This window comes from Indicator indicator, chromosome 12 (assembly GCF_027791375.1).
Source record: "Indicator indicator isolate 239-I01 chromosome 12, UM_Iind_1.1, whole genome shotgun sequence".
NCBI lineage: Eukaryota > Metazoa > Chordata > Aves > Piciformes > Indicatoridae > Indicator > Indicator indicator.
The window spans coordinates 22,147,572-22,174,382 of NC_072021.1; the positions used below are offsets into that span (position 1 = coordinate 22,147,572).

Consider the following 26,811-nt stretch of genomic DNA (forward strand, 5'->3'; position numbering starts at 1 on the left):
TTGGGAAATTCCAGCTACTCATCTGTAGCACAGTCTTCCTTTTTCCTTGTGATAAAAACTCACAGCACCACAAAACCACAGAATGGTAGGGGTTGGAAGGGACCTCCAGAGATCATCAACATGCTGTCAGAGGCCAAGGACTTGTGAAAAGTGATAGTGGAGGTGGTCTCTTGCAGTTCAGATACACAGAGAGAGCAAGGCCAGTGGCACAGGAAATATTGTGACCTTTAATTCATTGCCTACATGGCAATTGAGGGCAGTAATATTATGAGATTTCAGCAGCTGATGATGGTTTATAATAAAGCTTTGTTAGATAACAACAGTTCTTAGATGACGGGACAAATCCCTAGGATGCACAAGAACTTGGAATTTTCTTGTGAAGTGAGTGGGAAATGGAATAAACTATCACTGATTCAGAAACACTGCAGTTGTACCCTTCCTGCATGGGCTGTGCTCTGTACTGGCATGTGTGAACAAGTGGTTGATAGCATGAAAAGATTTCCCAATTCATCAGGAACCAATAAGAGCATAAATGTACCCATTCACATAATAGCCTCCTCTGAGATCACTTAGGAAACTCAACCAAATGAGAGCCTTTGCAAACCCCATTCAACCAAACATAGATATTAAAGCTGTTACGATCAGGTGTTCAGGGACCATTCTCAAGATGTGTTAATTTTCTGCAGATGTCCCAACTGAGACACATAACTCAGGAGAGTTTAGTTAAGGATCCAGCTGAATGACTTCCCAGCTCCATTTGCAGTAGTGCATCTAACAACAGACTCTTGGCTGTGCCATTCCACCAGTCAGACTGAAGCAGGACATGTATGGAAGGGTGCAGATGGGTCCTCCTGACAGTGCCTAAGTGTTAAGTCAGGCTTCAAGTCAGAAGGGCAAATAATGACACAACAGGCAACAAAGCTAACTTGCTTTCACAAGAAAGAAAGAAAAAAACAACACAAAACTAAAAAAAGCCTCCCCACATTCCAGAGCTTACAAAACAAGCAACCCATCTGCATGTATGATACACTTCAAGAAAGGGTTTAATGAAGGTGGTGCTAGGTCAGTGGTTGGACTCAGTGATCTTTGAGGTCTTTTCCAACTAAAACCGTTATATGATTCCATGAAAAACACATCCTACTTTGAAGGAAGTTTATTATCAGTATTGTCATTAGGCAACAAGTGACAATGTGGTACGTCACAGAATCATAGAATCAACCAGGTTGGAAGAGACCTCCAAAATCATCCAGTCCAACCTATCACCCAGCCCTATCCAATCAACTAGACCATGGCACTAAGTGCCTCAGTATCAGCATTGCTGAAGGACTGAATATATTTGCCCCCATCAAGAAGTTCCTCCAAGACTGAAGGAAAGCACCAGCTGCCATGTTTATGCTTGTCTTGTCAGGTCTGTGGGCTCTACCTTGACAGATACCATGTAGTTATGTTTGTGAAGTCAGGAAGCACCTACTTTAGATCATGTTGTGAAGTTTTTTCACCCTATTATTTTGAAACATTAAATGGCCAGACTTCAAGAATGAAGTGAAAGGTTAGTAGGACCAAGATCTAAGCTGGGATAAGAAATGGAAGAAAAGAGCAAGTCTGAGGAAATTTTTGCTTGACACAGGGGGGTCTTCTTCCAGCAAAGTGGGATTTGTTGTGCAAACACAGATTTGCATACATTTGATCCAGATAGAGTTAGAGGACCAGAAAATTAGCTGCTGTGCTCCTGCTGCTGTAATCTTAAAATAGATGGCTGATATATGATCTTGGGATCTCTTCCCATTTGAGGAGGCTACAGATAAAATCAGACAATCACAGAATCATTTCAGTTGGAAAAGAGTTTTAAGATCATCAAGTCCAACCAGTATCTAACTCTGCCAAGTCTGATGCTAAACCATGTCCCACAGCATCACATCTCTGTCTCTTTTAGAAAACTTCAGGGATTGTGATGCAACAACCTTCCTGGGGAGCCTATCCCAGTGTTTGTGAGCTATTTCAGTGAAGACTTTTTTCTAACATCCAACCTAAACCTCCCCTGGTGCAATTTGAGGCTAAGATTGCTATGCCTAGTGAGGTGGATCCCATCTCACCCAAGCAGAGATGATCCTACGGTCCCATGGTTATAGAATCAGCAACACCAATACCAAAGGCAATTATTAATTTCTCCTACTAGCACCCTCCTCCTTGCACCCTTTCCCTCACCAGCACCCTGTGTGATGATGCTGTGCAGGGATGATTTGCCAAGACCTGTAAGATTTTGTTGGAAAGACTCTTTCTGTTGATGTAAACTTAACTTTGGCCACTACCTTGTTCCAGCTGTGAGTGCTCACTGAAGTCAAATGCTTTAATATCTATATCAAAGAGATGCCAAGATGTGACTGGAAACACAGGCATGGACTTTATTTGCATAAGACAAAAATAACAGAGATGTGCTGCCCAGTGTCTGCATTTCCCCTCATCTATTTTCTCCTAGTGTGACAGAAATTGCTTTCCACCCTAGGAAGTGTTATGGATGTGTTCATTAAGGAGCTGGCCCACATGCTAGTGAAAACACTTTTAGGTTTTTTTGTAGGAAGTGTGGGTTACTGTGCCATGCATAGCCCAGACAAACTCTTCCCATTAATTCCCCCCAGCTGAGGTGAACCAGAGAGTAGTCTGCTCAACAGCCTTTGGAGCATTTTATTGAGTGGCACACCTCACATCCCCTGGATATGTATTCGCCCTGGGTTTTCTAAATAAGCACCCATAGGGATCTCATTTCATGCATGTAAGTGAAATGAATGAAAACAAACAAACACACACCACCACCAAAACCCAAACAAATAGTGCCAAGAGAATTGCTTTTCATTACCATTGCTTTTGAATTTTCACTGGGGGGTGAACTCCTAAAATGGAGCTAAGATCAGGCATAGTGTGGCCAGCAGGAGCAGGGAGGTCATTGTACCCCTGTACACAGCACTGGTTAGGCCACACCTTGAGTACTGTGTCCAGTTCTGGGCCCCTCAGTTTAGGAAAGATGTTGAATTGCTGGAGCATGTCCAGAGAAGGGCAACGAGGCTGGGGAGAGGCCTTGAGCACAAGCCCTGTGAGGAGAGGCTGAGGGAGCTGGGGGTGTTTAGCCTGGAGAAGAGGAGGCTCAGGGGTGACCTCATTGCTGTCTACAACTACCTGAAGGGAGGTTGTAGCCAGGAGGGGGTTGGTCTCTTCTCCCAGGCAACCAGCAGCAGAACAAGAGGACACAGTCTCAAGCTGTGCCAGGGGAGGTTTAGGCTGGAGGTGAGTAGAAAGTTCTTCACAGAGAGAGTGGTTGGCCATTGGAATGTGCTGCCCAGGGAGGTGGTGGAGTCGCCATCCCTGGAGGTGTTCAAGAGGGGATTGGACGTGGCACTTGGTGCCATGGTTTAGATAGGCATGAGGTGTAGGGTGACAGGTTGGACTCGATGATCTTTGAGGTCTCTTCCAGCCTTCTTGATTCTATGATTCTATGATTCTATGATCATCTCAATCTCCCTTACTTCTGTGCAATATGAATGTCAAAAGGTAAATAGTGGGACCTTTCAGCAATTGGTTGGGAAGATGCCTTGACTGGTTGCCAGGCTGAAAAGGTGCTCCCAAAGAAACAATTAAAAATCTATTGCAGTAAAACAGGGGAAGAAAAAAAAAAAGAAAAAGTCAGATATAAAATAACAAAAAAACTTATGCTGGCTCAGAGACAAAACATCCTACTTAGTCTGTTTCTCACAGGCAAGTTTATACTGGGGTCACTTCTATGCATGGGTAACATCTTAAAATAATAAATATTGCCTTAAGAAAGGAAGTTACAAGGATCTTGAAGCTAGCTGATGTATGTTGTCATGTCCCTCAAGGCATTAGCATCTGATGTGCTTTTAGGAGATGAATCAGGCTCCAGAGTTATCCGTGTACAAAAATGAGCTTCCAAATAAGCATAAATAAATTAAAAATAAAATAAAATTAACCAACCAAACAACAACAACAACTTGGGTTTAGAGTTCATCTTGATTTTTTTCTGCACCTGTGAACCTGGAAGGTGTTTCTCAGTGAGAGGTAGCTAGTTTCAGAGTAAAAGGAGGAATTTTATGCTAATGGAACCTTGTAGAAATACAAGCTTGGCAAATAAATCCAGAGTGATTAATAAACAGGAGAGAAGAGTTTCTTCTTTCATGATCTACCTATGGATGTCTTAGGACTTGATCCAGCTCTCAGGAGCTATAGTGATAACTCCAGCTGAGCACTGTAGGTTAGAAACACCTCCACAAATCTTGCTTCTCTGGAGTGTAGATCCCTCAACATGGCTTTAGGATGGTTAGCTCTCAAATTTGGAAGTAGACATTTGTTTCTGAAACAACTGCACAGTATTATCATACATATACAGGTAAAAGATACAGGAAAAAAAAAATCAGTTGTTCTTAGCTGCACCTGCAGACAGCAGTGACAAAGAGGCAAAGGGAATTTAAAAGGAGCTGATCTACCATGTCCTCTCTCTCTACCCACAAAAAGTGGTGGCTGTCAAAGATGGGCTGCTCTCAAACATAATGTTAGGGGTTGCTTTCTTTCTTTCATCTCTTATCCCAAGTTTTCTCCAACATGCTCCTAGCCACTGGTAGCTGGAGAGCAAGAGGAGGTCAGCTAATGGGCAGCCACTTCAAATTATATATGTGAGTTCATTATGGTGCTAGGTCCATGCCACCACCATCAATAATCATAACAATAATTGCTGTTACTGTTGTTTTTTAAATTACAGTTCCAGGTAGAAAAGAAGAATTGGATCCCTTTCCAGCTAATGCTCTATATTCTCCAGCTTCCTTTTTACAGCCAACAGGGAATGGATTCATTTCCCTGTGAATTCTATTTTATGCTAGATACACCAGCTAACTATTCTTAATATGGGAACCTTATTGAATGGGGCAAAACATCACTGGATGTACAAAATGCTCAACATCAGAGCATCAGCAAACAGATGCTCATGAGGGACCACACAACATCACACTGGAATGCTGCAGAAGGGTAAGGAACCCATATTTTAAATGGGGTGCCTACCTATTGCATCTCCTTGCTCATGCACCATGGAGGCCAGGTCTTTGATGATCTGGTTCACATCCAACATGTCACTCTGAAAAGACAGAAGGTTTAGTATTAATAATGAATTAATGACATGTTCCACATTCAAGCTTTGCAAAGAAGAAAAAGCCAGAAAATGTCTGTGTAGAATTTAAATACTGTTGGCCCTGATGATCTTGAAGGTCTTTTCCACACTTAATGGCTCTATGATTCTATGAAAAAGTTTTCATGCTCCCATAGAAAATAAAAAATCCCCTTCAGGGCATGGTTTGATGGATCTAAGTCAGCCATTTGACTCAAGCTTCTGTAAGAAACAAGGTGAATGACCAGATTATATGGTTGCTCATCAGAATTGTGGAGGACTAGGAGAGAAAAAAACAATAAAAACAACAGCAGCAAAACCTTCTCTTTCTAAAACAGTTATTGTTCATACAGGCTTGGATTCTTACATAGTAAAAGGTCTTATTTCAGCATAGCATCCATCTTATAAAATATTCATAAACTGATGGAGATATGATCAAAAACTCAATGAATTTGAAATCTCTTCATTGGTAAGGCAATAAAGAAAGACCTATTCCATGAACTGATTCATTTATATGTTTTGAAGTGTAAGGAAAAAAAAAAAGTAGATTCAGCACCAAAACCTTCTCAGTTAAAACACAGCAAGTTGTCAGTGAGTTTGTTTCCTTAGTTTCTGAACACTTACCACACACAAGAGCAAATGTGAGCACATGTTGACATCATGTGACACCATCTCCTATAAAAATAATCTAGCAATAAGAGACATAATGACAGAGGTACTGCCAAAGGCAGCATCTGTAAGGCAACATTAGCAGAGCAGAAAACAAAAGACACTCAGACAAGCTGCGTTTTGTTTAACTGTACAAATCACAGAACCACAGAAATATTGAGGTTGGCAGGAACATCTGGAAATCATTTAGTCCAACACTCCTTCTCAGAGCAGTCAATTAAGCAGGTTGCTCAGGGCATGTCAGGGCCATATTAGGAAAGACTTTTTCCCCAGAAGGGTTGTGAAGCCCTGGAAGAGGCTGCCCATGGAAGTGCTGGAGCCACCAAGCCTGGACATATTTAAAAGACACGTAGATGTAGAGATGAGTGACATGGTTTAGTGGTGACCTGGGAGTGTTGAGTTAATGGTTGGACTTGATAATCTGAAAGGTTTCTTCCTACCAAAATGATTCTGTGGTTCTATGATTCTAGAAAGTGAATCCAGTCCCTTTTACTGAAGTTTGTTATGAGAATATGTGGCAGAACATTTAATCATGTAATACAGTAGAATTGCATTAATTTGCAATGAAGCCTGGGAGTCCTGCTGTGAATCCTAGAACATACCAAATCATTGAAGTAGGAGGAAAAAAAACTAAAAAAGGTTTAAAGCTCTATGAGAAATCATAATAAAAACCAAAACCAACCAAACAAACAAAAGCTTCCAACCAACCAAAGACTGGGTAATGCCTCACAAAATGCTCTTCATTCATTTGCTTGTCAAGCATAAAGAAGCTTTAATTATTTATAATATTATTCATAACTTGTAAATACTGCAGAATATTTTTGTAAAAGCAATGAAATTTAAGATTGCACTGGAAAACTGTGGTAGTACATCATTGCCAGGAAATTAGGAGAAATTAGTTGTGATTTTGTTAGGGTGGGGGAGTTTTCTGCAAAACTCTCTGAAAGGAGAAAGCCAAAGTTTAGCAAAATGTGAAGAACTGAGAATTAACTTTAATGTGTTGTCCTGTTTTTATTTAACTACTTAGTAAAAGATGGTTAAGGAAAAAAAACCAAACAAACCAACAAACAAAGAATAGCACTAAAAATGTCCAGAACACTCATTAGTCTCTCTTGGCTAAATTGCCCCTGACATCAGTCTTTGGGTTTTGGTACCTGCAATATAAATAAAATTCTTTCTACCTCTCAGTCAGTTTGTTTTATTTTGTTCTGCTTCTTTTAGAGCACTTAAGCAAACTCAGTTAAAAACTCACAAATGTGTGGCCAGCAGGTTGAGGGAGGTGATTTTGCCCCTCTACTCCATTCTGGTGAGAACTCACACCAGGTACTGTGTCCAGCTCTGGAGTCCTCAGCACCAGAAAGAGATGGACCTGTTGAAGAAGGTCCAGAGGAAGCCACAAAAATGATCAGAGCAATTAAGAACCTCTGCTATGAATAAAGAAGGAGAGAGTTGGAGTTGTTCGACCTGAAGAAGGCTCCAGGAAAACCTTATTGCAGCCTTTCAGGAAAAATAAGGACAGGCTTTTAAGCAGGGCCTAATGTGACTGGACAAGAGGTGATGATTTTAAACTAAAAGACAGGAGATTGAGACTAGAGAGAAGGAAGAAATGATGAGGTTGGGGAAATAATGGCCCAGGTTGCCCAGAGATGTGGTAGATGCTCCATCCCTGGAAATACTGAATGTCAGGTTGGACAGGGCTCTGGGCAACCTGATCTAGTTGAAGATGTCCCTGCTCACTGCAAAGGGGTTGGACTTCATGACCTTTAAAGGTCCCTTCCCACCCAAACTATTCTATGGTTCTATGATGTTTTTGCAGGCACATTTGGTTAGATAAAGGTTATCGCAGTATATTATACATGCCTCAGACTCTTCTCCAAGTATTTCCATTGGAATAAAAGAAGCAGACTGTTTGGTCTAAGAAAGATCAGGTGATACAGTGCCTCCTCATGGGCTCCTCTTCAGTGTAATTTAACCAAAAGGAGTTAAATTACCCGAGGAGGACGCTGTCTGCCTCCTGATCCCCAGGTATTTTGATGAGAAGAATAAGAAAGGAAATTAAATGTTTTATATGAACAGTGCTGCTTCAGATCTGCCATTTATATACAGGTACTTGGGACAAAACAGCCATCAGCTGCTGCAGACTACAAAACCTTTTCACAACATTGTAACAACACTTAAAATTAATGTTTAGCAAATATGCATTAGTTAAAGCCAGCCCCTGAGATGTTAGGAAGGAAAAAATTGTGACTATTGTATTTAAGGAAAAACAAACATGAGTGACTTGTGGAGTACAGAGCACAAAACAATCTGACCTGAAGCAAGGAATCTGTTGAATAATTTAACCTGGCAATATGAAGTTTCAAACTCCCTGATACATGTAAGCAAAACAAAAGGAAAAGCAAAAGAAAGAAAAGTAGCCAGAAAGAAAGACCTTCCATAACAGAATATACCTAGGAGCTATGCTCCTGTTCTTTCTTGCCAAGATAACTCTATCATGAGGTACCTCATGAGCTTCCCAGACATCAGAGTTTGTTAGCAAAAATCAGATTGCCTTTGGTTCCCAATCTTTGTGCATACTGTGTGGAATTCACAGTGAAATACAGCTCCTCATAAATCTTTTGACTCCACAGAAACGAGGAGTACAACCACCAGTCACCATTCCAAAAATGCTGTTTCCTTGCCAGCTAACTAGGTTGGGTTTTTTTTTGGGGGGTTTTCATCAACACCAGCCTTTCCTGGCAATAATTCCACAGCAAGAGGGAGATAGATTTGTTTCATCTAAATCTTCTTAATCTTTTTTTTTTTTTTTTTTTTTTTTTCCCAAAGGAGAAATCTGTTGTTCAGATTAGAAAACAAGATTTCATGTCATCCATGCTGGAACATGGCCAGCAGGACTTAGGAAAGTGATCATGCCCCTGTATTCAACACTAGTGAGGACACACCTCAAATACTGTGTTCAGTTTTGGGGCCTTCACTACATTGAGCATCTCCTGAGAAGGGCAACAAAGCTGGTGAAAGGTCTAGAGAACAAGTCTTACTAAGAGTGGCTCAGCAAACTGGGATTGTTTAGCCTGGACAAAAGGTTGTAGCAAGGTGGGGGTTGGTCTCTTCTCCCTATTGTCAGTTGATAGAATGAGAAGAAATGGTCTGAAACTGTGCCAGAGGAGGTTTAAGTTGGATATGAGGAAAAATTTCTTTATAGAAAGAGTGGTCAGGCATTGGAGTAGGTTGCCCAGGGAGGTGGCCCTGGAGCTGTTCAAGAAACACGTGGACATGGCAGTTTGGGACATGGTTTAATGGCCATGGTGGTCTTAGGTTGATGGTTGGGACTCAATGATCTTAGAGATCTTTCACAAGCAAAACAATTCTATGATCCTTTGAATAGCAAAATCAGAGACAAGAAGGAGAAAAGGCAGTAGCTAAAGATGGCCACAAAAGCAGAGAGGTGGCAATAAACAGAAAAAACAGAGAAATGAGAGTCTGAGACGTTAAAGATCTTGAGAATTAACTCTCAACAGAAGAAGTTTGGAAACTTCTTAATAGAAACTACTAGGTGTAAATGGCAGGACTATTTGAGTCATTTAACCTGACTGTGTAAGTGAATAATGCCTCTGCAAAGTACTGAGATTTGGAGGAAAAAAATCTGAAATCGCAACTCTGACACAGAAATGGTTGGAAATACTATTTTGCAGATAAACTAGAAAATTTCCATTTTCCATTTTTTACTTTAACAAGACCACAAATCCAGCATTTTTTAAATTAATCTGGGAGCAAGTCGGGTTGTAAAACCCAGACATTGTTACCAAGATGGGAACAACCTAATCATAAATTCCAGCAGCCTGTTTCCCCATGGGATGAACATTACTAAGGTGTTTGCCAAGACAGCAAATAAGTAAACCTCCTCTTGCTTTCACTCTCATGCTTAGCTGGGGTGAAGATTTATCCACACTGAAAACTTCTAACATAGCCCTGACCTTAATGATATCCTAAGGACACTTCTGCATTTCAGCCACAGGAATGGTGTTAAATAAAGCAGAGTGGGAAAATATGCTCTCCTCAGAAGCATACAGGACAAGGATGTGCTGTCAGTAATTTCTCTCACACATTTGGCCAGATCCCAGCATCCTTCATCAGTGTCAGATCAAGTCTTCAAGGGAAGGGCCACACTATTTCTAAGAATGCTTGCCTTAGGTTTGTGTTAAAAATGGGATCAGGAGTATCAGTGGTCTGTCCTACTGAGCACATGTGCTTTTGACTGTACTCACAATCCATCCACCCATTTTTGTCAGGGGCTACTAATTAGCATTTAAATTAATTGCTGACTCAGTGTTCAGGAGATGCTGAATTCTCCAAGTGAAATCTTATTCTGCTCCACCATCTAGTCTGCAACAAGCAGTCAGGAGACCAATAAAATAAACCTGAAGGAGATTCTGAAAGATGCATAACATCCATGCGTGTCCAGTACCTGAAGGGGGCCTACAAGGAAGCTGGGGAGGGATTTTTTACAAGGACATGTTGTGCCAGGATGAGAGGGAATGGATTTAAGCTTCAGGATGGTAAATTTAGACTAAATATTAGACAGAAATTCTTTACAGTGAGGGTGGTGAGACACTGAAACAGGTTGCCCAGGAAGTCTGTGGATGCTCCAGGTTGGACATAGCCTTGAGCAACATCTAGTGGAAGGTGTCCCTGCCCTTGCAGGGACTCTAAGAGCCATTCCAACCCAAAATATTCTATGATTCTATTATTTCTGTATGTGGAAGCCCTCCAAAACAAAATAAAGCAAAACAAAACTCTAGTGCTTGTTATTGATGTAGATACTCTTGTGTATTCCCCCATCTGCAATACTCTTGGGACATCTCCTACTCTGTGGTCCACCATGTGTATACCAAAGCTGCAAAGCACACAGGAAGACTAATCAAAGCATGGTGTGAGACAGGAGAAGGAAGGGAAAGAGAAAAAATAATATAGCAAGTGAGCAAGCTTCTGTGATGCTAGATGGACAAAAACTAAATCTTGCTGCAACAGGCTTTCAACAAATATTTTTCTCTTGTCTATGGCTGGGGAGAAAAAAATGACATTCTATAAATCAAACTGATTCAGCCTAAGCAACAACAGACCAGCATAAAATTGTTTGGAGGGCAGAAGCTATCTAGAAAAGCAATTACAGAGTGAGTTAGATCTCCACTGGGACTGAAGAGCAGCCAGTGGTGGGGAGTTTCTCACTCCCTCTTCCTCACCTGTCTGCACTTCCTCTCTAGTTTGCTACCTTAGAGTCTGTGTCGTCTCAGGAAGCACTGTATAATTAACATAGTTGTGCTGAGCTTCACCATGCTAATCCAGAATCTACTTGAGAACTCAAGAAAGATATTTCTGGCCACCACGAACCAAACGGAGGTGCTGCGGAAGGTGAGATGCCTCAAAATCATCAGGCAAAGGTGAGGCCATTGCAGAGGACACCTCAACAAGGGTGTATAAAGAGAGATCCTGGAATGAGCCAGCAAGTAATATTATTTTTTGTGCCTGTGGTGGGTTGACCCTACCACCCTCAGTGTGTGTCTTTCCATCAGTAGTAATGTGGCCATGAATGGGTATGATGGACAACTCCTGTGGAAAACTCCTCTCATCTTAGCCATCGAACCATATTTGAAGACACGTCTTGACAGCCTTTGCTAATGATGGGTGCTGTCAATTCTGATACTAGCTACAATGTGTGAGAGGCTTGGGGGGCAGCAGCACAGTGCTGTGAGGCCTTTTCATACTTCTCAGCCACCTTTTGCACTTTTTCTCTGAAGCTTCACAACCATGCACATGGATCAGATTGCCTGCAAACATGCCTTGCAATCACCAACTCCCTTGTCTCTCCTTGGACATTAGGGAGAAGTCCTTTACAATGAGGGTGGTGAAGCACTGGAGCAGATTGTCCAGAGAGGTGGTGGAGGCTCCATCCCTGGAGACGTTCAAGGTCAGACTTGATGGGGGCCCTGAGCAACCTATCATCTAGTTAAAGACAGAATCATAGAATCATAGAATCAACCAGGTTGGAAGAGACCTCCAAGATCATCCAGTCTAACCTATCACCCAGCCCTAAGCAATCAACTAGACCATGGCACTAAGTGCCTCATCCAGTCTCCTCTTGAACATCTCCAGGGATGGCGACTCCACCACCTCCCTGGGCAGCCCATTCCAATGGGCAATCACTCTCTCTGTGAAGAACTTCCTCCTAACATCCAGCCTATACCTCCCCTGGCACAACTTGAGACTGTGTCCTCTTGTTCTGCTGCTGGTTGCCTGGGAGAAGAGACCAACCCCCAGATGTCTCTGATCACTCCAGGGAGGTTGGACTAGATGACCTTCAAGGTTCCCTTCCAACCCGATGCATTCTATGTATGTATTCTGTATCCATCAGGGTTTGTCTTTATGGTGGCTGAAGGCTATTTGAAGTAGATATTGTCTTTCATAGAAACTTCATCAGTTCTAAGTCTGTGCTGAAGGTCAGAACTGGACTATAGTCTAAGGGAAATATAATCATACAAATGATAGGAAGAGATACTTTATACTTTTTAAAAACCCTTAGACGTGGAAATAGGAGATGTGTTAATGGAGGAGGTCCTTGATAGTTCTTCTGATTGAAAGTAGGGATCCTCATGCTACATTTGGGAATATGTGTCATACAATAAAGTATCTAAGATCAAGTAAAAAGTTCTTGTTATTAACCACAGTTTGGAACTTCAAATTAATTTCCATCCAACATTTCACTTAAATTCAGTACATATGCAGGTACAAGTGAGAATTTTACAGACACACATAGACATGATTTCTTGTTTACCACAAACACACCCACCTGCATAAATAGTAACTCTGTATATAATCACACTAAGACATTTAACTTGCCCCAACATACACTGGGTGTTAAATGAGCATTTGAGGCTTAGCAGATTGCAGACATACAAGTGGCTTATTTCTGTCTACAGCAGCACAAATCAGACCTTAAATCCCCAGCTTTTTTTTTTCTTTCCTGGCAAGGCATTCTAGTGGAAGATAATCATGAACATTGGTGTGTTCTGATAATAGGCAAGCAAACAAAAATAAACTTTAATAAAAATTGGTTTGTTTTGCTTAGTTTTGTCAAAAAAAAAGAAAAGGCAAAAAGCTGCATTGATTCCATTTTTTCTTCAAGTCAATAGTTTGATATCAAGGAAAGATTGGCTCCCATCAGAGAACTGAGAAGCAACACTTGTATGGGGAACAAAGGAATTATGCAACAAAGTCAAGGTGCAGAGCAAACAGAGAAATGTTTCAATAATCATCTGTGATGGAGGAGAGCACATTCCTCTACATATTCTACAGTGTGCAACCCTTTCATCATCTCTACCACTCTCCTCTTTCCCTAAACACTGATAAAGCCTCTGGTAGTATGTTGTCTGAAAAGAGGGAAAGATAAAGGAGATCTGCAAATCCAAAAAATAAAAAGGGAAGTGATTTCAAGTGATAGGGCAAGATAAAATGGCCTCAAGTTGGGCCAGGGGAGGTTTAGATTGGATATTAGGAAAAATTCCTTTACTGAAAGAGTAGTCAAGCACTGGGGCAGGTTGCTAATGAGGTGGTGGAATCACCATCCCTGGAAGTGTTTAAATAACATGTAGACATGGCACTATGGGACATGGTTTAGTGGGCATGGTGGTGTTAGGCTGGCAGTTGGACTCGATGACCTTAGAGGTCTTTTCGAACCCTGAGGATTCTGTGATTCATTGCTCTCCTGACTGCAAGGGAGAACATCAGGTCTCAATAAGGCAGTGTGCCACAACTGTATTTCCCTTTGTGTCTGATATTACTAACACAGCCAGGGCAGGTCTCTGGGATGCTTTAATGAATATTTAGAAGCAGTAACACTAAAAATGCATTATACTGGTCACACCTAATACTTAACACTTCTCAGGTTATGCATTTATTTTCTCACTGTTACAGAATAAAGTATTGGCACCCACACTACAAATCCAACCTTCTCCTCTCCTACAACCATGTTTGTAGCTAACCTACCATGAATGAAAGATCAGTACCCTTGTGTTCCTTACAGACTCCTGGGCTGTATATGAAAGAGATTCACAGGCTAGAAATGTTCCTTCTGTTTCCTGCTAAGCTAGAAAGGCTTTTGTGGGATTTTTGGCCAATCCACCTGTGTTCTACTTTGTGCCCAGTGCCCTATCACTTGGGACCACTGAAAAGAGACTGGCCCCATCCTCTTTACACCTACCCTACAGATATTTATAAGTACTAAGAAGACACTGAGAAGAAATTACTCACAATTATCCATTACCTTGTCTGAGAAAAGGCTCTTATGAGCAACAGGTCACTTGGATCTTTCTGCAAGTGCTGGACAACAAACACAACATTTAGATGTGATTGTCATGGACTGGTTCATGATGAGGGTACCAGCCCACCAGGAACTATTAGTCCATATTGCACATTTATTTCATAACAGCTTGCAAATCACTCCATTGAGCCATGGGTCTCTTCCACAAACTGCCAAAAAATGTATGAGTTGTTAAAGAAGCCTATGACAAACTTTTTATATATATATATATATATACACAGACACATATATATATATACACACACACACACACACACATATATATATATATAAAAGAAATGTTTGTTGGGGAAACTGAGTCTTTTTATAGAAAAGAAGATAAAGTGCATTTAATATTTACAGCTACACGTTTTTGTAGCTGTTCAGGAGAAGGTCTCCTGAGTACTAATTCTCTGAAGATATGGAAATCCATAAGCAAGCTCCAAACTCCCAGACTGACTTTTCCTTTAGCATCTCCTTCTTTCTGCCCCAGGCTGCAATGTATAAACTAATATGAGTGGAGAGGGAAGTAGCTGTAATCTATCACACTGACTGATACCAGCCCCAGGAAAGGTAGTTTATTGCAGGTGGTATGTTATCTTCAAAAGTAGAAACTGTGCAAAGATTATGACAAAAACTTCGACACTTTCTGCACTTTGTTTGCAGCACTATTAATTCCTCACTCTGGATTTATTTCCATGAAGGTCATGTAACCAGAAAAAATACAGTGGAGGAATTCATTTTCTTTTTAGGAGTGTTCTGGGAAACCAAGCAATTAGAGCAATCTTAAGCTGTCATGTATTATCAATTGCCACTCAATTATTTTACTTAAATAAAATACTGATGGCCAAGTCTGAGCTGTAGCTATCAACTGAGTGATTCATTCAGGTGCACTATTTATTTCTGAGAAATTAAAAAAAAAAAAAAAAAAGAAGATAACTTTAACTGAAAGGGGAAAGACAATGGGACAAGGAAGAAAAATATGCCTCATCTTTCCATGATTCTCTGCTGTGTTGCCAATTCTTAGGTTATTAGAAATAGTTGAAAATACTGTACTCTGTAGAGAGTCTGGAGATAATTCAATCCTTATTACATGTGGAGTCCAGAGTTTTGGTGCAGAGAGTAAATTGCAATCTCCTAAAGAGATCACTGAAGGTCACAAATTCTTGTCCTCTGTTTTCATAGAATCATAGAACTGCTTCAGTTGCAAAAGATTTTTAAGATTGAGTCCAACCATCAGGAGACTGAAGGGACACAGCCAAAAGGTGGCTGTCTAGGGCTCCAAGTGTTGTAGATAGCATCAGTTCCATAATTAACTACATATCCAATCTCTAACCAAGGTTCACATGCTCTTCAATGGTCCCAACTCGGCAAAAAGATACATGATCCATACAAGTGAAAAAAAAAAAGGCTCTGCCCTATATTTGCCTGTGCATTTCAAAATCAAATGCTACATTCTTTGCAGAATATTCCAGACATTGTCTCTGTGCACTGCAGACTGTGCTGTTGACACTTATCTTGCATATTTTCAGTCAATAATAGAAGTTACCTAAAAGGTACAGATGCTGAATAAAGCTGTCTGAGGGACAATTAATTACAGCTACAGCTAAAAAGCTTACAAAAGGAAGGCTTGATGGCTATCACCTCCTTTAAAAATCTGACCTGCTAGAGCTGACTCTCCAAAACACCCCTCATGTGGTTTTATTCTCCATTCTCTTCACAAGCAAGCTTCTTTTACAAAGAATCCATTATATCCAAAAGTATTAATCTCATTGTTCAAGGATTTTTTTTTCTTAATGTTTAATTTATAACTCTCTGTCCTTAGTTACTACTTGGTAATTTGTTACTACTTTCAACCTTAATATTTTAAATTATTCTACCCTTTTTTCAATGCTATTTCACATCAAGTATTTCTACGTAGTCATCGTGGCTCAACTAATCACTGCTGCACTTTCTGAGCCTGCAGTTGGTAAATTCCTGTAATCTCTCTTCATAAATTATACTTAATACTTCTTCCTCATTTCTTTCCTTCTGGATCACCTCCAAATTTCTAATAGAAAAAGAAGGCCAGAAAGCTCTCATTTCTTACCCACCTTCCTATGATATAAAAGATGTCACTGCCTCAGGCAGACACAAAAGAGTCTAAAACAGTGCACTTTACATTACAACTCCCTGTGTTTATTTTTCCAGTGGGAAATTTCCAGATTCTGGTTAGAACTACAACATTATCTCACACTGAGGCTTGATCTTCCTTTATCTCAGGGAAAGAAGCAATTCTTTGGTGGGTGGCACAGTCTGAATAGTCTAGAGAAGTTGTTCTAGGTCAACTTTTGCAATAGGATTTTAGCTTCTCATGGTAAGACTTTGTCTCTATAAAGAGATTAGAAATGTGTAAACCTTTAGGCTGCACCAAGAGTCACCCAGAGGAAAAGTTTCTCTAGGCTTTCTCAATATACACAAGAGGAAGGTAGGCACCTTCAGAAAGAAGTTGCTGTCTTTGATATTCAAACAGAAGTGGGATGAGTCTGAGACATTGTAGATAGCGCTTCATAAGGTGAAAGAGTCCTCTGAGTCCCATGTTCCAGAGTGGAAAACATGGTTCAGAAAATGCAGCTTGGTCACCCAGCCCTCCAGACAACACACCTGTGCTTGCACATGTGAGCATAACAGTACTGGGCTGGTTATCATGACCTGGATTATAAACCTGTGACAACTGAAAATGATGAGCAATCGATTTCACAGTTTCTGATTAAGATATGCTTTATTTCTCAGAACGCTCTGTGCTGTCCAAGATGTCATTTACTTTCTGTAGCCCAATCAGTTTCTAACATCTTTATTGATCTTCCTTAAAATAAGCTTTTCAGAGCGACCTGGAGAGTCTGGAGAAATGGACAGAGAGAAATCTCATGAAGTTCAACAATAATAAACAGCAAGTCCTGCACAAGGGGAAGAATCCCCCATAATGTACAGCCTGGAGAATGACTGAAAGAAGCTTAGCAGAGAAGGACCTGGGGATCCTGGTGGCCAGCCAGTTGCACATGAGCCAGGAATCTGGTAAAGAAGACTAACAGCCTCCTAGGATGCATTAAAGTGTAGCCAAAAGTCCAGTGTGGTGTCCCTCACCCCTATTTGGCATTTGCAAGATCACATCTGGAGTAATGTCCATTTTGCAGCTCCCCAGGTAAAAGAAAGACATTGACTTTATCCTCATCCAGTAAGCAAGTCACCTTGACATAGAAGGAGTTCAGGACAGTCTAGCAAGACCTGCCTTTCATGAACCCATGCTGACTGGACCTGATCACCTGGTTGTCCTGTGCATGCCATGTGAAGGCACTCAGGATTATCTGCTCTGTATCTTTCACCAGCACCAAGGTCAGACTTACAGGCCTGTAGTTCCCTAGATCCTCCTTTCAGCCCTTCTTGTAAAAGGGTGTCACATTTGCTGATTTCCAGTGAGCTGGGACCTCTTGGCTGAGCCAGGACTGATGATACATGATAGAAAGTGGCTTGATGAGTACTTCTGCCAGTTCACTCAGTTCCCTTGGGTGGACCCCACCTGGCCCCATAGGTTTGTTTAAGTGTCCCCTTAGATTATGGGGGCTTCACTCTGCTCCCCATTCCCTTCTTCCAGCTCAGGGGGTTATCATCACTATCATCAAGCTCTACACAGTTAAAACACTCCCTAATCTAACCTATCTCACCACTTCTCCTTGTTTGCCTATCTTTTCTGAAGAGCTCATAGCCATCAGTTGCAGGATTCCACATGTACAAGTCTCCCCACCATGCTTCTTCGATGGCAGCTGTATCGTAGTTCTCCAGCTGCAAAGTGACTTCCAGCTCCTCCTGTTTCTTGATCCTGTTGCATGCATTGGAACTCTTACATGTCCAGTGTCTGACATCCCAAATCCAGAAATCTGATGTTCATCTCAGATCAGGGCTGTGAATGACAATACTGTCAAGTAATTAAAAAGAGAGCTATGAACAACAAGCAGCTTGCTCTCTCAGCAAAGCAGCCATCATCCAAAAAGCAGCCAGCAGCCATCATTTATTTTGTCAACTTTGCTTACATGTCATTGTCAGATGGGGAAGATGCTCTTAGAGAAAAAAGTCTAGGTCAATTAAATCTTTAAAGGAGAAAGCTATTATTTATAGATTTGGTGGTTTACTTCCTCCAGGACTATCTGGAGAAAGTTCATAGAAAAGCCACTGGAATGATCAAAAGTGCCACAGACATGACTTGATTGGAAAATCAGAAAGTAGTGTGTGTTTTCCAGTGTAGAAAAGGGTAGCAATGGGGACACATAGGACAGTGCCTTTCAAATAAGTACAGCTGTTGCAAAGAGGAAGGGAGTGACCTGCTCTTCATAGCCACCACCCATATGACAGAAATTCATGGTCTTAAACTGCAAGAGAAGATATTTCTACAAGAAATTAATGATTTGGGTAGTTGATCCTGTCTTAGAGCTGAGAGATGGATTTGATGATGATTAAAGATTGATCTTAACTCTGACTGTCTAATATCCAATGCAATCAACACACACCCTGGAAATCAGAGAGATGGACTATTTCAGACAGCAGCAGCCACAAACGTCCCTTCAGCTTGAGTCACTAAACTGATGAAAGCATGCACCTCTCCCGCAGCATGAGACACATGCTGCTAAACACCCCTGTCCACAACAATAAAAGGCTAAACTCAATGAGCTTTAAACAACTGATCAATAGCAACGAAGGCATTTTCTGTCATGAAGCAGCAACAGATAACAATCAGACAGCAGCATCTCCTCAGCATGGAACAACAGCATCCGCAGGCAGGGACACCCTGCAACAGTGTGTGTGTCATCCATCAGCTGTGTGCAAAAACAAGCCACGGCCAACCCCTGTGCCAAAGACTGCATTTAGAATCCATCAAGCATGTCTCCAGTGAAAGAGCAGATACTCCTGTGCTCATAAAACCAGCAGTCACTTAGCAGAGGACTAGGTTAACCTGCATTTGTGTCCACATGTGAACATCTCCAGAGATGGTGACTCCACCATATCCCTGGGCAGCCTGTTCCAATGCCTGGCCACTCTTTCAGGAGAGAATTTTTTCCTACTATCCCATCTAAACCTCCTCTGGCACAATTTCAGGCCATTTCCTCTTTTTCTGTCACTTGATACTTTGGAGAAGAGACCAATCCCTACCTCACTACAACCTCCTGCCAGTAGTTGTAGAGAGTAATAAGGTCTCCCTTCAGCCTACTCTTCTCCAGACTAATAAAGTCATAGACTATGCTATAGATACATACAGATTTGACTTTTTATTAATATCAACATACTTATATCAATCCTTGGTGAACAATGTTGGAAAGCCACTGAAGTAGTCCACACACTTCTATGGAGAGAGGAAACAGAGTCCCAGCTTTTTTGGTTTATGACAATAAGTTCTCACTGTTTTATGGTTACTTGGCATAAACTGATGAATTGAGTTCTGTCCTTGACTGTCTGTAAGAGCAGTCCTTACTGCTCACCTCCTGCCAGCAGGACTGGTGGGATACACTAACAGTCAAACACAATGGCAGCATTTCCTTAGTTGCTAAGGGGAGGAGGCTATTTAGAACAAAAACAGGACAAAGGTTTAGTTTCCTTAAGGAAAAACGAAAACCACAAATTACATTTGTTTGCCATTGCCTAGATAGTTACACATACTGACAGAAGGTTCATTTATCTGATGAAATCTTGTACAGAGACCTTTGTCCTGGAAGACCCAATCCATGCCTTCCTTAGGGGACACTGGCTCATCACTGCTTTTCAGCAGGAGGCTGGGTAAGTCCTTGGATCTCATTGAAAATTAGTGAATAAATCCTTTGCTGCCCCACACCAAAGATGTGCTTCTCCAACTTCCCGAACCTGAGCTGATCTCTGAAAACTCTAATGATGTGCTCTGCTTCACTGCTTCTGTCCTCCAGCCCTGACAGATTCCCCACTTGAACCTGACTGAGCTTTGCTCACTTGCCCTGTGATGTGGTGATTACACCACATCAAATTGTGGTGTATCAAAGAGTGATAAGGGATTGGAAGAGAACCCTGGAGATCATCTAGCCCAACAGCCCTTCCAGAGCAGGTTCACCTAGAGCAGGTTGCACAGAATTGTGTCTAGGCAGGTTTTGAATTACTCCAAAGATGGGTGAGAAGGTGGTGGAGACATATCATCCATGGCATCTCAGTCTCCCCAAGTGCCAAAGGTTACAAAAGCACTCAGAAACATTCTCCTAGTGGGTGCACATCCCTGATGGCACATCCCCAATGGACATCCTCACCAGAGCCTAAAATATCATTTAAATTTGGGCTGTCTTCATGAGCAACTATTGCTCAGCCAGCCTCAGCTCAGAAGAAAATCAAACTAATATCCCTTTGCCTGTTTTGCTTCTGGAAGACCCCAAGTCATGGTTGTGGAGTGGCTCCTGCCTTTGCAAAGCCTATGCCATCAGGAGCCAGTACCCCCTTTTCCAGCATCATTTGCAAGGGCACATTTTGATATTATTCATATGGTTTATTACAGGACAGGGTTTCTGCCCTGATTCCCACCCTTACAAGTGCACTGAACCTCTGCCTGAAGCCTCTTTGGGTTTAGTTTTGTATCTTTCTGTTGTGTTTTGGTGCTTTTTTTTTTTTTTTTTTTTGTTTTGTTTAGTGGTTTTCGTGTTTTGGTTTGGTGTTGTTTGTTGCTGTTGTGCTGTTTGCTTTCTTTTTTAACAGAAAATAGATTGCCATAAATTTTGCCCTTTCAAGTGCTTAGTGACAGAGTGGAGTTGCCCTCAGTCACATCTGTTTATCCTGGTAAGCACATTTATGAAATTATTTCCCATCCTCGTTATTCTGTCAATGGCATTTCACACTGTAGCTATTTTAAAGCAGCATTTTATCACTTGTCCTGAGGGTTTCTGACAGCTGCTGATTTCAAGGCTTCATTCCAATCTTAATTTTCTTCTTTTCCTTTTATTTTTTCCCCCTTTCCATCTTTTCCTTTATTTCCCAGGGCTGCAGGAAGAAGGGGGAGCACAGTGAATGATGATGATTTTCTGTTTCTTTGACTGCATAGATATTCTAATCCCAGAACTGAAGTTGTGTTATCAAGGAAAAGTTAAACTTCAGGGAAGTGCTCCTGCACTTCAGTTGGCTATTAGACTTTTCTCTTTTTTTTCCATTAATTCTCCATTAATGCTACTGGGTTTAAATTCCTGTTCCCTTGCTGTGCAGAAATTGGATTGTTCATCTCCTAGGGAAGGTATTTGGCATTCTTCCTTGCTGTGATCCTCCCACCACCCAGAATTACCTAAAGCAAACCAGAATAGGCTACAATCCAGCTCAAGTCATGGGAGAACAAGAATTTTACTCAAAGAATTACACATACATATCAGCCCATCCTGAGACACTTCACTTCTCACTCGTAACACTTATATTTCCTTCCAAGAGGGACACCACCAACATGAGGGAGGAAAAACTGAGTAACTTTTTTTTTTCACCAAAAGAATGGGAACCCAAACCTGATCATAGAATCACAGAATCATGGAATCATGGAATCGTAGAATAGTTTTGGTTGGAAGAAACCTTTAAGATCATGAAGTCCAACCATTAATTCAGCACTGCCAGGTTGCCACTAAACCACGTCCATCAGCGACACATCTACATGTCATTTATATCCCTCCAGGGATGGCGACTCCACCACTTCTCTGGGCAGCCTGTTTCAGAGCTTTACATCCCTTTCTGTGAAGAAACAAAGTATGGCAACTCAGACCTGATTCTATTGAAGCTGACAGACACATTTCAATTGATTCTAGAAAGCTTCTCCCCACACCACCTCTCTCCTCCAAAACAGAAATGCCCACATACAAGCTTGTTTTCCAACAGCCACAAAGAGATAATTCACTGGTTCAGCAGTAATGTTTTGCAGCCTTCTGAGAAGCAAGCAAGAAGTAAGCCACAAAGACCTCACTTTAGCTCGTGACCTAATGGTAAGTCCTGGTTTGGTCAGTTGGCCACCAAAGAGACTTCTAAGTAGCATCACCACCAGGACCCTTCACAGGACATAGAAGATTATAAAAACTCAACCTTTTGGGGAGGTGGGACCAGAGCGGGGTTGTAAATGTGTTTCACACTGTACATGTGAAAGATGCTCAGGTGTTTCTCCTGTATATCTCCCAGACATTGGCTATACATACAGTCTTCAGAAGTGCAAATGGACAGAATGACATATTTGCTGAAGCAAACTATGAATCCTTCATGTTGCAAGTCTTCTAGACATCAAAATGACAGCTTTAAAAATCTCAGCCTAATTCAAAAAGCTATCTCTGGTTTGCAAGGTCATAGTGAAGGATGTGTTGCATCATTCACCAACAAAGAACAAGATATGAATTTCATCCTGAGGTGAGCCAACCATTCTGGTACTCATATTTTCACTTAGTTTTCCTAAATTGTAAAAATAAATTTATTCCTCTGATTTGCAATTAACATTAGATTCAATTATTATTATTTTTTCAATAGAATTGAACTTTTCCCCCCCCCATTTTATTGCCGGAATGGACTGTCACATTGGTGAAAGGGCAGCTTGCCAGAATATTACTTACATAGTCCTGGCATGCCTGAATAGAGAACTTTTCATTTGTTGAATTAAAAGTAAGCATCAAAATAAAGATAATGTTTTTCTTTAATTTCATTATCCAGACTGTTGGCTTATAAATGCCTTTACTCATGAGACCATCAGACCATGATTCCCAGGAGAACATTATGCCTCTTTTTTCAAACTACAGAAGACAGATTATGATGAAGCTGATGGGGTAAATCAAACAATATTGACATTAAAACACTATGCCACATTCTTAGGAGAAAGCAGGACTTAGAATCATAGAATTATAGAATTGTTTCAGTAGGAAGAGACCTTTAAGATCCTCGAGTCCCAACCATCAACCTAAGACCACTGTGGCCATCGAATCATGTCCCAGGTACCATCTCCACATGTTTCTTGAACACCTCCAGGGACAGCGACTCCACCAACTCCCTGGGCAACCTATTCCAAACATGTGTGGCAGTTTAGGCTGGGTGCCCCCTGCCACTGCTGCATGAGATACACCTCTGGTGTCCTGGGTGCCCACCCAGAGGGGTGGACACAGGAAACGACGTATTTCTACCCATAAGTCCTGCACCCTATAAGGCCATCTGCAAAGTCATTCTCTTCCTCTTTCTTCCCTCTCTGCTCCCCTGGGAGATGTCCTCTCTTATCGGGTAATGCCGGGGGAGTATCCTCAAGGCCTCTTAGGCCTGTCTAGGCCTAATGCCAGGAGGAGAATGGAGGGGGGGCAGTCTCAGACCTGGCCAGCCTGAGACTTGCCTAGCAGCGGGAGGGGGAAGAAAGAGCCCTGGGGGGTTTGGGTTTACCCTCAGGTGGGAAGAAGGGAAGGATTGGGAAGCTTTGGGAATTCTGTGAGGGGTTCTGTACGCTTTGGGATACTCTTTGTCACTATGCTTTGTAGCTTGTAGTTCTCTGTAGCTTCACCAATTGCTTTTCCATTTAAACTTTCCATCACTCTCCAATCCGTTTGTGTGAGTCTCATTCTTTTGTCCCTTTCGGGGCAAGAGACGATCTGTCTGGCTCCAAACCAGCACAGATTTTTGGTAGCAGAGGATGGTTACTGTGCTGAACTCTGCAAATTGGATTGGAGAAGAGCAGGGGTGGAAAAGTTAAAATGGTATCTGGGCGTTGTTGGGTTTTGGTGGCTGGGCTCAAGATTTTGTGCTGGGGCGACCGTGTGGGCGTTTTATGGGTTCCGAGGGGACACCCTGGTGCGTAGCCGTGGCGTAGAATCCCTCCTGCTGTTCCGAAGCGGCAGCGGCGATTCTATAGCTGCAGGCACTGGGGGAAAGCTTAAGAATGCGGTGCCTGTCCCTTTCCTTTTTGTTCCCCGCGGCGCCAGCGGCGAGCAGAGCGGCGCGGAGCCGAGGAAGGGGGAGGGACAGTCGGAAGCAGACCAGGGTCGGCTTGTCCCGCGGCGGTGGGGGCTAGCCGCAGCGGGGCGGTGAGCGGTGGCTCCCGCAACTCAAGAAGGCGGGCGGTGGCTCCAGTTCAAAAGCTGCTTCCGAGGACCCAGGGAGCGAGTATAGCTTTGGCTGGAAAAGCCGCTCTTGTGGCCCGAGGGGTGGCGGCGGTTTTGATCTGTACCGCGGCTGCAGAGGTGACGGCGGCTCTCGCTGTTATCTCTCCCCTGATTTTCGGACGCGTTCCGAAAATGGCGCCTAGCACCTGGCTCCGCCTCTCTTCTTGGTGGGTTGCAGTGCAGCCACTCCCTCTCCGGGGGAGGGCTGTGTAGCCGGATGCCTCCATGCCTTGGCATGCGTACCGCTCAGGGGGAGCGGTGTGCCTGTGTGTGGTGTACATCCGTATTAGCCTCGGGCCGCGGCTGGAAGCGGTCAGCACTGGGCTTGGGAAAGGTCCGTGCAGCTTTGGAAAGTCTCAGCGTGCTGTTGCCTGCAAGGGGTGGAAGGAGTCGAGTTGAGGAGCCTGATTGCTCAGACTCGATTGCCCCGAGGGGTGGAAACATGCCGCTTGAGTGGATGGAGAAATGTTTGGTTGAGAAGTTATGAGGTTGTTTCCAGGTGGCCAGGATGCTCCATCGGATCCATGAAGAGTTCACCGTGCAGAAGAATGAACTCTGCGTCGCTGGGAGGTTCCATAGGATGAGGGAGAAGAGCTGGACTGAACTGTTACCTGAGCCCGAGGGAGAGACCTTTCGGAAGGACGCCCAGATGGAGACTTGGACTTTGCCAGACATGTCATCTGAAAGTTGTTTCTAATTTGATGATATGTTTTGGGTGCAGGAATTATGGGTATGAAATAAGGGGTGGAATGTGGCAGTTTAGGCTGGGTGCCCCCTGCCACTGCTGCATGAGATACACCTCTGGTGTCCTGGGTGCCCACCCAGAGGGGTGGACACAGGAAACGACGTATTTCTACCCATAAGTCCTGCACCCTATAAGGCCATCTGCAAAGTCATTCTCTTCCTCTTTCTTCCCTCTCTGCTCCCCTGGGAGATGTCCTTTCTTATCGGGTAATGCCGGGGGAGTATCCTCAAGGCCTCTTAGGCCTGTCTAGGCCTAATGCCAGGAGGAGAATGGAGGGGGGGGCAGTCTCAGACCTGGCCAGCCTGAGACTTGCCTAGCAGCGGGAGGGGGAAGAAAGAGCCCTGGGGGGTTTGGGTTTACCCTCAGGTGGGAAGAAGGGAAGGATTGGGAAGCTTTGGGAATTCTGTGAGGGGTTCTGTACGCTTTGGGATACTCTTTGTCACTATGCTTTGTAGCTTGTAGTTCTCTGTAGCTTCACCAATTGCTTTTCCATTTAAACTTTCCATCACTCTCCAATCCGTTTGTGTGAGTCTCATTCTTTTGTCCCTTTCGGGGCAAGAGAGGATCTGTCTGGCTCCAAACCAGCACAACATGAAAAAGTTAAGATTGGTCTCTGAAAAAACAAATACCTAAACATGTAAGATCAAGTTACAGAGGCTTTGGGTGACAAAAGTGTCCTCACTTAGACCTAAAGTGAGAAGTTGATCTAAGAGATAGCGATGACAGAAGCAGGGACACAACACTGCCATTTCATAGAATCATAGAATCATAGAATCAGTCAGGGTTGGAAAGGACCACAAGGATCATCTAGTTCCAACCCCCCTGCCATGGGCAGGGACACCTCACGCTAGCAAAAGAGAAAAAAACAAAAACAAACCAACCAACCAACCAAAATCCCAAACACACACACACACTCACAAAAAAAGAAACCAAAACAAAGAAACAAACAAAACCCCAAATTAATAACAACAAACAAAAGAAAAACCCAAACAAAACCCCCAAACACCATAAACCCAAAAAAATCAAACAAACAAAATGTCCAAATGGTCTGGTCAAGGAGAAAACCATAGGTATCAGTGAGTATGGATGTATGTCTCAACTTCTGAGATGAACATTACTTCTAGTAAATTCAGGCTGATCATGGGTCAGCTTATGATAGAACAGATGTCTAAAATCACATTGGATTAACTGTTTTCTACATGGCTTTAACACCAGACTTGGTAGAGTTAGATAATGGTTGGACTTGATGATCTTAAACTATATTCTTACCCTGAAAGGTTGGACTAGATGATCCTTGAGGCTGGATCCCTGAGATCCCTTCCAACCTGGTAGTCCATGAGTCTTAAAGATCTTTTGCAACCAAAATAATTTCAGGATTCTATGATTCTATAAAAATGTTTTCTCATAGATTGTTTTGAAACTTTAAACTCAAGTGGGGACATCTACAACCTGGAAACCCATGGCTAGGGAAGAGGTACCTTGCTTTAGATAACACAAAGTTCTAATGACCTGAAGTATCCAACAGCTGGCTTGCTAACAGGAACATCTAATCTCTGCTTAATAACAACTCTTGTGGCAGATCACCAGTTACAAATAACTCAGCTTTACAAAAGGTCTTGGCTGTTTGAACGATGAATAGGGTAATAAAATCTTACACATTATGGTCAAATGGCTAAAACAGAATAAAACAACTGAACACAGGCAAGGCTCTGATAGCCTGGTCCTTGTAAGGAGAATCACAGCTCACTTGTCC

General features: G+C 42.4%; 1 protein-coding gene across 1 annotated transcript in view; it reads right to left on the minus strand.

Annotated features, from left to right (window-relative positions):
- TSNARE1 (t-SNARE domain containing 1) overlaps positions 1 to 26,811 on the minus strand; it is a 204,374-nt gene that overhangs the window by 5,093 nt on the left and 172,470 nt on the right. The window contains exon 8 of the mRNA XM_054385404.1: positions 5,062 to 5,134. Coding sequence (XP_054241379.1) covers positions 5,062 to 5,134 — 73 coding nt within the window. The remainder of the gene's footprint in view (positions 1 to 5,061; positions 5,135 to 26,811) is intronic.